Source organism: Poecilia latipinna, unplaced genomic scaffold (assembly GCF_001443285.1).
Source record: "Poecilia latipinna isolate Pla-1442-1.1 unplaced genomic scaffold, P_latipinna-1.0 Scaffold762, whole genome shotgun sequence".
In the NCBI taxonomy this organism is placed as follows: domain Eukaryota; kingdom Metazoa; phylum Chordata; class Actinopteri; order Cyprinodontiformes; family Poeciliidae; genus Poecilia; species Poecilia latipinna.
Genome location: NW_015113378.1, coordinates 109,185 through 120,634, shown reverse-complemented (window position 1 = coordinate 120,634; position 11,450 = coordinate 109,185). Strand labels below are relative to the sequence as shown.

General features: G+C 39.6%; 1 protein-coding gene across 3 annotated transcripts; it reads right to left on the bottom strand.

Annotated features, from left to right (window-relative positions):
- Window positions 1–29: 29 nt before the first annotated feature.
- Window positions 30–11,207, bottom strand: ikbkg (inhibitor of nuclear factor kappa B kinase regulatory subunit gamma). Of its 3 annotated transcripts, none has more exons than XM_015046038.1 (16): window positions 10,857–11,207; window positions 8,974–9,114; window positions 7,896–8,161; window positions 6,536–6,610; window positions 6,012–6,197; window positions 5,570–5,628; window positions 5,249–5,296; window positions 4,705–4,807; window positions 3,434–3,549; window positions 3,206–3,358; window positions 3,046–3,118; window positions 2,837–2,971; window positions 2,208–2,344; window positions 1,315–1,391; window positions 453–681; window positions 30–418 (listed from the first exon to the last, which is right to left on the bottom strand). In XM_015046038.1, exons 2-15 carry the CDS (start codon window positions 9,110–9,112, stop codon window positions 497–499), a joined length of 1,752 nt encoding a protein of 583 aa, XP_014901524.1. In that variant the 5' UTR covers window positions 9,113–9,114; window positions 10,857–11,207; the 3' UTR covers window positions 30–418; window positions 453–496. The 3 variants fall into 3 exon arrangements, with proteins under 3 accessions (XP_014901524.1, XP_014901525.1, XP_014901523.1); XM_015046039.1 differs by having other exon boundaries at window positions 30–424; window positions 459–681; XM_015046037.1 differs by having other exon boundaries at window positions 30–420; window positions 459–681.
- Window positions 11,208–11,450: the final 243 nt, after the last annotated feature.

Below are 11,450 nucleotides of genomic sequence, written 5' to 3'. Positions count from 1 at the left end.
CTTTAAGATCTGCGATGATCCTTTCTCAAATGTTTTTTTTTTTTTTTTTTTTTCTTTTACACAATTCAGTTCCAAAGGTCTACAGATAATTCCTCTGAGTTTATTGCTTGGTTTCTGCAGCCAAATGTGTTCCATTCCAAATCATGTTCAGTCTTCTGAAGTTAGCACAGGGGAACTCCAATTTTGTTGGAAAAAACTCTCCACTAATTAGACTCTCAGTTTTGACTGCCATAGGAAGGAATGTGAATATTATGTAACTATTATTTGTAAATGTAAAAAAATTGTCTAGCTATAGAAAAAACAAAACCTTACTCAGGTGGGTTTTAGAGTTGGTCTGCAACAGGCAACATGTTTTAAAAACGAAGGGATGTGAATACTTTCTGGATGACCAGTAAATATACTACGTGTGTGTGTGTGTGTGTGTGTGTGTGTGTGTGTGCGTGTGCGTGTGCGTGTGTTGGCATTGTGGTACATTGAACTACGCTTGCCCACTGCATTACTGTATACAGTCCATGACATGTATCTGCAGTGTGTCCATATCTGGAGCCAGGTAGTTGCACTTCGGACAGCATAAATCAGGCAGATCTGCAGCTGCTGCTGCAGCAGGATCGATGACCGGTGCCAAAACGTGGTTCCGGTTCGGTGGCACGGTGTTGAAGCCAGCACCAGGAAACCCTACCACTGAAGCAGAGGAGAACATCTTAACACAGCTTACTACAGGACAAGCATTCTTTTGACATACATTTAATGTGCAAGACTGAGGTCCATTTAAGAGCTCCTAAACATACAATGTCAGAAAAACAAATTTTTTCCCAAAACTCCTTTTTCACACTTGTGCAGATCTGGAAATGCTAAAATAAAAATCCAGACTGGACAGGATCCCTGCTAACCTACTGGCACACATCAAGATTTCCAGAGTAAGTCCCTCCAGGATTTTGGGGATTTTTTGAGACTGTTACAGCCTAACATCACTGATTTTACGGCACCTTTTTCAAAAATTTGCAGTTTAAGATGAACTTTTTTTTTTTTCAAATCTTTTTTTTGCTACAAAATTCTTCTTACAAAAAGGTTGAAGTTGCTGCATATAAACTTCCCCAAAAAAGTTCAGTAACAAATGTTGTTGCACTTCAAATAGTCCAAAAAGTTGAAAACTACCCACAAAATGTTAACAGAGAAGCATTCTGTTAGAACAACCCATTCTGAAAATTCTGTATTTCTTAATGTCTAAAGTCTCTGGATTCCCTCTGACTGTACAAGGCTGTTTAAAACTGTAGGATTCTGTGCGTGTGTGTGTGTGTGTTGGATGTATTGTACCTTGCTGAGGGGGAATGTGAGTGGGCCGTGCAGGAAAATCATCCATGTGTTTCAGCTTCATTTGCTCCAAACGTGCACTGAAACAGAGGTGACTAGTTAGACCCTTAAATAAATAATAATGAAAAAAGATCAATTTATTTTTGCTGCATACTAAAAAAAACATCTGGTTTTGACAACAATGGGGGACTCCCATTTTACTTTGAATTTTTGGCACATATGTAGGTAACTACAAATATGGACGCGTTTGTTGATCCCCAGGTAAAGAAGTGTAAGAACCTATAGAACTCATACAGCTTTATTACAACTGAAGATGAAAAACAAATGATGCTGTCCATGAATTGAAGATCATAATTGACAACCTTGAGCAATCTTCAACTGAGTGTCTTCAGTCAGCAACTTATGGAGACTATTCCTAACAACGACTAGGTAAACATTTACAGTACGAGTTACAGTATATTATTTCCCTTTGGGGTTATTAAAGTATTTAGAATCAAAACTGAATTAAATTGAAGATTCTTCATTTACAGTGCAGATCCACTTAGATTTAATTCCCAGACAGACAGAAATCTAAGTTTGACTCTTTCAAAACATTTTTAAACTGAGATTCTGAACTATTGAGGTAGAAATTATTTCATCTTGGATGAAATAATTTCATCCAAGTCAAAGCTGGGTTCTGTGCAGATCCAGACCGAGGTGATTTTCCACGTGAGGTTTCAGCTTCAGACGGAACCAAAAAAACCTCGCTTGTTTGACAACACCTGCAGTTGAAGTAGCATTTGATAAGCAGCTATGCTCAGAGTTGTGACCACCACAGATTTCCATTCTCCATGAGAAGCATGTCCAAATATACAGCACATTAATATTAACACGGATCCTGATGAATGTGTGGTTACCGTGCTGTGAGCTCATGCTTCAACCGATCGATCTCAGCCAGAGCCTGAGTGAACTGTTCCTGCAGCTCCTCCTTCTTCTGGTTCAGCTTCTCTCTTGCTTCTCGCTCTGCCAGGAAATCTGCCTTGTAGATCTCAGCCTGGCACAAACGCAAACAGGGAACAAGGTGCTGCGTTTATACTTTACAAAAAAAAATAAAAATCTGTTTACATTTTTAAGATGGTAAATGCATTATAACTTTTTTTTTTTTTTAATTGAACATTTTTCCCAACTGGTACAGCGTGAAAGAACCTTTGAACTTTGATCTTCTCATTTAGAGAATCTCCACTTCCTTGCCGATTCATGTGGCTTGATGATTTTTTTTTTTTTAAAGGATGGCCTTTGAAAAGCATCTCTCTCCTCATCTTTTCTGACAATCCTACAGTTGCTGGTGTAGCTTGTTACAAATGTTGAAGAATACAAATACAAACATTTGCATAAAACAAATCCAATGTTATGTTTCCTCTAGTAGAGCAACAGACCAACTGCTGAAATGTTGGAAGTGTAGCAGAGAGAGAGCCGTGATTAAAATCGGCAGATATTGCCAGAAATCCACCGACTACAAAGACATGAGCAGCGGTTTGGACTTTACCTGTGCTGTGAGGACAGGGACGGTTTCCAGCGAGCCTTTCTGCTGCTCCACCTCCTCCTTGAGTTTATCGATCAGGTCCTGCTTGATGGCCAGCGCCCGCTCTGCCTCCTCTAGCTTGCTGCTAAGGTCTCCTCCCTGCAGCGATATGCAGAGCCCGACGTCAGAACAGCTAAGCTAGTGAGGGTGAAGACGTCTGAGTGTGTTTTTACCTCACTCTTCAGTTTGGAATCATAGTCTCTGAACAGACATGTGTAGGCATGCTGCAACTGTGACAGCTTTTTTCTGATAAGAGCAGAACAAAAGGGGATTTTAAAACACACTGTCTTTCCAAAAGTATTTTCATCATGTGGAACGGTGTGCTGAACCCACTTCTCCTCTGTGACCACGTGCCTCTCCGACTTCAGCGCGCTCTCCAGGCTCTGCACCTGCAGCAGCAGCTTGTCGTTGGTCACATGATGCTGCTTCCTCTGCTGCTCCAGCTCCCGCTCCGCCGCCTGCAGGGCCTTCACCTTGCTGACCAGCCTAAACGCAGAAACGACAAACGGCTCGTGACAAACGGACTGGGCACAACCTCGCCGGTACGACGGGACGACTCACTTCTCCTCCAGCATTTTGCGCTCATCGTCGCTCTTCTGCAGGAGGATCTGCCTCTCGTTCAGTTCGCCTAGCAGCGACGTCGCCTGAGCTTTCAGAGCCTCACAGTCCTTGGCCAACTGGTGGAATGCAAATAGAAGAAAATAAGCTTTAAATATGCACTCGCAGATAAAGGCAGGCAAGAAGGAATTGAGTATTTTGGATGTAATTTGCTAAACAAACATTTAGTTGTGGAAATAATTTGACTAAGAAGTGATTAGAGGGTTTCTGCAGGTTTCATCAACTCAAATGTAAGATTTTTTAAGACCAGTATGGATGAAATTTAAGACCTGTATCACGAAAGAAAAGTACAAAAGTAAATTGCAAATCAATTGTATGGGTTGACAACAGAAGTGAGTCAACGCTTAAAACGAACATCATTCAGCCAACTGCCAATAGATTTGCACTTAAGGAAGAAGCTAGCTTAAGCGGTTATTACCAGTAGCTGCAACCGCCTTGAGTCAAATAATACAATAATAAAAGATGTCTGCACATGACTCCAAGTTTTGCGTAACAGTAAAGTCCCATGACAAAAGAAAGCTACATAGAATATACAAGCTTAAATAGCCCTGCCAAAACAAAATTTAAAGACATGTGGCTAACGACTTTTCAGACCAGGAACTGATGAATAACAGGCAGAGGAGATGTAACCCTAACCTGCCAATTCCGAGTTTGACCAATACAGATTTTTTTTGGTCTGAAAAGTTGCCAAGTTGACAAAACTGGGGTGTCTATTGTTAACGGCACTTGGTGGGCCAGTCAGCCCTCTCTTACGACAGATCAAAAAGGGGACAAGGAATGATTTTCAGACCTTTGTGGAGATAAGATTCACAAGTAAGTATTGGCTGATCTCCCAAAATTTCTAGTCATGAGTGAAGAAACAGTGTTAGAAACAGTTGCTGCTGCTTCTGACAGTCAGGTAAACACTGAGTGAAGGTCACCAGACAGAAAGGATGCCTCAGACAGCATTGGTAGTGATAATTTTGAAGTGGTTATGTTGTGGGTTTACATGAATCTATGAGACTTTATTGTCTCCAGGAAATGAGGGACACTCTTCACCACACAGAGCAGAACGATGAGACGGGTGGAGTTGTTTTTCCATCCCCTGCTGTTCCAGATAGTTGTATACTGGGTATTGTAAGATTACCAACTGCTGTAGTTGGCAATCTTTAGATTAAAGGACCAAATATAAATCTAAGGTTTTACTAAAACATTAGCAAAGCCTTATAGCAGACCTGGGCACAATCCTTGTCCTTTTGTTTGAGCAAAGCTTCTGTCCTGTCCCGTTGAGCGGAGCTCTTTTGCAGGTAATCCAGTTTCTCCTCCAGCTCCCGATACCTAAAGCAGAAATGCACTAACATTAGAATTATGGTAAATGCATTATTGTAGGCATAACTTTTGATATAAACCAGTCATTCTTGAGCAATGAAGTTACAAACTTGAGTAAAATTGCTGATTAGTTATTCCATTTAACACTCATTTTCCTGAAATCAAGGCATTTTTCGATGAAAAAATAATTCCAAATAAAATATCTTTGAATTAAAAGATGCAGAAAATAATTTAGAAGTAAATTATCTTCTTTTTTACCATGGTAAAAATCCTTTGTGGTTTGTTGGAATGGCATAAAAACCCCCCAAAGTGGATGAATAATACAGTGCAACACGTCTGATCTACTTGTAAAACCCACAGGAAACAAAATGAGTTCAGATTTTGGAGACAGACAGGCAAGCAGTGACACATGCAGAGGGAACAAAAAGCCACACAGAGCTGTAGGCTCACCTGCCCTGTGTGGCCTGAAGCTGCTCTGTGAGTTTAGCCAGACTAGAGCTGGCAAAAGGAACCAAACAAGGCAAAAGAAGATAAGGAAGAGGAAGAGGTTTGGTTAAGCAGGAGGAAGGACAGAACTTTAATTAGAAGAGCAGAATAACCTGCAGTTATAACAGGGTACAGCATGAGTTCATTTAGTAGAACCAAGATAAGGTTTTGGCTTAAAGTTAGTTTAGCACCGTTAGCTTAAATGATCTACTACCTGTGTGTGTGTTTGTGTGTGTGTACGTGCGTGTGTGTGTGTGCGCGTGCGTGCGTGGGACTGAGTTTTACCAGTCAGAGGTGTGCTGAGCCTCTGAGCGAAGCTGAACAGCTTCCTCATTACTGCTCGTCTGCAAAACATCAACACAATCCTTCAGGCCACAAAACATAACAGAAAAAATAAAAAAAAACAATTCTTAAAAAGATTACTAAAGACTGAGCCAGCTGGGAATGTTTTTCAAAAACATTGTTTGTGGTGCTATGAATGTTGTGCTATGATGTTACAGCCATACAGTTGCCTAAAAAATAATGAACAGTTTATTCTAAATCATAATTTTCATCGTTATCACAATAACATCTCAACATGTCATGAGAAAATTCTAAGTCCATATCACCCACTTATATGAATTATTTTATTTTCTATGGTTCTGGATTGTATCTGAAATTCATACATGCGACCTCATGTCTACTTGTATGTTAGCGGACAGGAAGTGAAGTTAGCATAGCGTGCTACCTGTGTATGGAAAAGTTTAGCCCGCAGGTGCTCAATGCATCGATGCTGTCGCTCTAACACTTCTTTTCCCTCATCCCGTTCCCTCTTTAACTCTTCATTTTTTCTTCTCATTTCTCTCATCTCTTCCTCTGTTTTTTCTTTGTGGCTCTTCAGCAGTTGCAGGAACTCATTGGCACCCTCTGCAGGCTGGAGAGATAAAGAGATGCGATGGTAATAGAAGCAGGTGACTTTGCCGCGATATTTAGTGACGTTTCAGACAGAAAAAAATATTAAAATCGGAATGAGCAGATCAGTCTTTTTAAAGAATTTAAAGATCTGTGATTGGTCACAAAACTCCAATCTTTGTAAGATTTATTACTATTTTTTTGTGAAGCACTCTGTGACAACTGTTTGAAGACAAACGTTGTAGAGTTGTTATAACTGATTTATAGGTTTTTATTTGATGATTCTCCCTTAAAACGATATGAACATTTTCGACAAGAGACATGTGAGGTGAAATGGAACAAACAAAAGAAACACTCTACCAGGCTGCGATGTGGTGTGGTTTGTGTCTGCTGCTCTGTTTCTTCAACTCTTTTCCTCTCCCACTGGTCTAAAGTCTGAAAGACAAAACATAAAAACACAACTTTGTTAAAAAAAAAATAGAATTCAGTTTCTTCAGACTCATAACTCTACAGCATGTGTGTCTAAAATTCTAGATTGAGTTTAGGGATGCACCGATTCATTTTTTCAGACTGATATCAATATCTGGGGTTCAGTATCAGCTGATACCGATCCAATACAGAAATACAGTGTTGAACATTTCTTTCTTTCTTTCTTTCTTTTTTCTTTAAATATGGACATAACTGTACTGAATTACACATTTTTTTGATAACTCTGCACCAGTACACCTACATACTAAATTCTTCATACTGAATTCTAAATGTAATGTAAAATAAATAGAGCTCTTGTGTCTATTGGTTTGCTGCAACTGATATATAAGCAATCAATTAATTGCACGAAAAATTAAAATAAGCTCAATAATTTCCATTCTGATGATTAATATTTTTTGAAAGGCAATTTTGTTTGCAGAGATTCAATAATCCATTTTCAATTATTGTTTCAGTTGTTTGTGGTTTTTATTTTCTTTTTACTTATTGTTTTTTTTTCTTCATCATCGTACAATTATTATATTAGATGAAAATGGAAAATTTGTTATCGTGACAGGCCTAGTCGTGCAGTTGAAACAAGTTTGTATTCTTTCACAGTATGTTTCATTGCTTTTGAATAAAATTAGATTGGAACATTGAAGGTGCATTCGGATGCTGTCAGGTGTTATAAGGACACAAACGTGTTTTAACTGCACATGACACAGTGATCTCGAATATGAAGGACACATTTAGAGAGTTATCCTCCAAACTACAAGGGCTGATTTTCAAATCTCTGAGGACAAGTGAGAGACGTCAGTTAGGAGAAAATCAGTTTTAAGATCTGACTGGCTGAACAACCTTCCAACAGAGATAAAAATGACGATTGCTACGATTGTGAAGATCCAGACTGCGATGATTTAGTCAGACTAAAGAACATAAGCAGTTAGCAATAAAGTGACCCATCTCTCATAAAACACAACAAGTTGGCAACACTGTACAGCTGATGACAAAACAATATGCAGTCACCAAGGGAACCATAAGAACCATCTATAAACGCTTTTCCAGGCACCATAGATGAAAATTAATCTAAACCTTGCATATTTAAAGAATGCAGCATTTCTTTTCATTTAGAAAACAAGTTGAGAAGAAGCTTCCTCTTAATGTTACAGGACAAAAAGAGTCTTGTTACGTGTGACAGCCTCTCTGAATGGTGGGAGGATGAAGGCACAGCGACGCAAGTCTGCAGCACACCCACCTTTGGCTCATCCAGCGGGCCGTTCCGGGCAGAAAGCCCCGGTGACGCCTCCATCTGGGCCGAGCTGTAGCTGTGGTTGGACGACGAGCCTGGTCCGTTCACCATGCTCTGCAAAGAGTGGTTCTCCTGCGCCAGCCTCTCCACCAGCGCCCGGGCCTCCTGGAAACGACAGCTGAGGAATTCCCGCTCCTCCCTGGTCCGCCGCTGCCATCCCTCCATCTCTTCGCAGCGCTGACGCAGAGCCTGGTTGCTCCTCCGCAGAGCCTCTGGAGGACGGACACGTACCAACGTTCAGTCTACGTCTTCTTCCAGCACAAACAATTACAAAAGCCAACTTTGACTCTACTACTGTTAATAATCAGAAGAGTTTGATATGGAACTGTAATAAGCTTGTGACAGTTCCGGTTCAGGTCACTGGGCTGTTTATTTTTAGCTGCGTCCAGCATTTATCAAATTACAAACTTTTCTAACTTTCTCACCGTACAGCCAGAGACTTAAAGAGAAGCAGCAAAAGCAAATGAGCTGGATTAGCAGAGCTTGCTAACAACTGATGATGTTGCTGTGGAACATCATCTTTGCTTGTGTGGAAATTGAGCTGTTAGCATCTCATGAGACTGTTATACAGCACCAGTCTTCTCTCAGAAGTTGCTTTAGATATGTTGCAACACAAATTCTACCATAGATCCTCCCCAACCACAGAACCGCCATCCACAACGACTGAAGGATAGTTAGATGACAGGAGTTACGGCAGCTTTTAATTTCCCTTTCGGGATAAATACAGCATTTTGAATTTTAATTTAATTGAATGACGAGATTTCACACTTTTCCTGTGTGTATATGGAATTTTTGGCAACTGTTGACTTCTCAACAGGAACAGAGTAATGCTGTTCCTTTGCATTACACTGTAAAAAATAACAACATCCAAAAAAAATAAAAACTACAAGAATGGATGGGAGCAAGATGAAGCTGACAGGACAAATCGTGGAAATATCTTGGATACAGAAAACTGTTTTTTTCATCATCAGGTTTTTTTTTTTTTTTTTTTACAAAACGTTTTTATTTTTTTGTAAGTCAATACCTCGGAGCTGCTGGTTGTCGCCCAACAGTCTGGTCACCACTTCATTGCCAGCGAGCTCTGGTGGGACCCTGAGGGTCCCTCCGCTGTCCTCTCCAGACATGTCCCACTGCATGGGGCCGTCCGGCTGTGGCTGCACCATCTCTACAGAGGCAGAGGCAAAAGACAGGCCGATAAATATCCACAACTTAGGAAAGTATTACTGCAGTGGAAGAAGTGCAGGTAAGGCACAGTGCAAACACCTCAATTCATTTGCTTATAAGAGCCTTCACTCACTTTCAGTGCAGACTCTGTGTATGTAAGATTTAGAGAAACACGTACACCGTCCAACAGCTATAAAGAGTACACTCCTGGAAAGTTTCTCACATTTTGCATAGATTGCGATAGATCAGTAATAAAGTAGTGCAAAATTGTAAAGTGGAAGAAAAAGGTCTTCACATTGTTTTAACAAACAAAAATCTGATCTTGTTTTTGGAGCAGGTATTCACCCTCCTTTTACTCAGATGCCCTCATATAAAATGCACTCTGACCCTTCAGAGTCAAATGGTTCACAACATTATGAAAGGCATCGATCGGTTGCCTTTGAATGAAATTATTAAGCATCCCTGGGATACGAGTCACTGAACCATAACCTGGATCAGTTCCAAGAGCCACTTGTAAATAGGAGGAGAAGCTGCTCCAATCAGAAGAGAGGCTGCTGCATACCTGGCTTAAATGAATGGGTGATTAATTCTGTAGCAATTTGAAGCAAACTGAAGAGATTATGCAATCACCCAATCAGTTGTGCTGAAGTGGGGAAACATCTAAAACATGCAAGACAAGGGCTGGGGATAAGGGTGGGTGACATGGACTTAGGATTTTAGTGTGGTATTTTGTAGTACTATTGTGGTAACAAAGATTATGATAGAAAAAACTATTACTCATTTTATAGGTAATTGTTTGGCTGTGACTGCAAGACGCTGCATTTAATAATCACGTTTTTGAAACCACTGATATTTATTGATGGTCTCATGAAACAAACTACAGAGAAAACAGCAAAAGTAACATTTTTGAGCATACATATAATTTCATTTTTTATTTAAAATTTTATTTGAAATTCATCATGACAACAATAAATCAAAATTCTTATCGTGATAAGAAGTTGTTCACGATAAATGATAGTCAATACGATAAATTTCCACCTCTAGTTGAGGAACTACAGGTGGGAGATCAAAGGATGTGAGTTAGAACATCCCAGAGTACATGTTATTAGAGAATCCGCAGCAACAATGGAAGATTTGTGTTCACTGAAGCGTCCCATTTAATCTGACTGATGTTTTTTGTTTTTTCAATTTACCATAAATGTGCAACAAACAAAAAAAAACCCGATTAATATAGCCTTTGAGGGAAAATATATGTTCTCTCACTCAACAACTATTCATTATTCAAAGGTTTCTGAGGTTGAGCACGTTTTCTGCAGATGAAGGTGGCCGAGTCTTACTTTCACTTTCATTTTAAATCTGACAGAATTGTCCTTTAGTGGGAGAAAACTATCAAGCGAGCCTGTTTCAGATTGTTAGGATCTTTGGAAAAATGCCAAACTTCCCTTCCGTGTGAGCAGTTTAACCTGCTTACAGGTGAACATGAGCGGAAAAAAACATGACCTCATCACTCAAAGTGCCTCTGTTGGGCTGAAATCAACTCTCATGCCACAAAATAATGTGGAAAAACCGTTTAAATAAATAAAGCTGTGCATTATAAAAACACACCTCAGCGTACACGGAATCACCCAGGGACATAAACAAAACGTTTGACAGTTATATTAGGCTAACGTTAAACGTTAACGTCAAATGCAAAAGACTTTTACATATAACCAGGCGCAGTTATAGTCACAAACCACATCTTACCTTTTCTTCTCTTTTAGCTTTGATACCAGGAAAGAAACAGCTAAGCTGTCACTAAGAAACTGCCCTTCACAGTTTATTTAGAACAGCTGGCTAAAGCAGACAGCTAAGACCTAGCTAATTAGCTTGGTAAGCTAAAGTAGCAAACTGTCGGCAGGGCAAATTAAGAAGTTATTTTAAGCTAATATAAACACCGGCCTAAATCAACGATCTAAGTATCTCCGGAGAGCCATTTTGTCCTGTTTTGTAACTTATTCCGAGTGCGCTGAAGGTTGACTGAAGAAATCTGCCGATTCGGAGTGTTGTTAGCTGGAGAACGTGTAGGTATTTTACCCTGCGCGTTGACTGTCAGGTACAACTAGCTCTGAGTCATCGAGGATGTTTATGGATCCAAATACACTGAGGTCACACGCCACCCACATAGCATTCTGAGAGTTTCCAGAGAGGAGGTAGAAGTAAATATAACAAGCATTCGCGTCAAAAAAAATATATATATATTTTTTTATATATATATATATATATATATATATATATATATATATATATATATATATATATATATATATATATACAGTTTGAGAGATACTGTACGCGAGG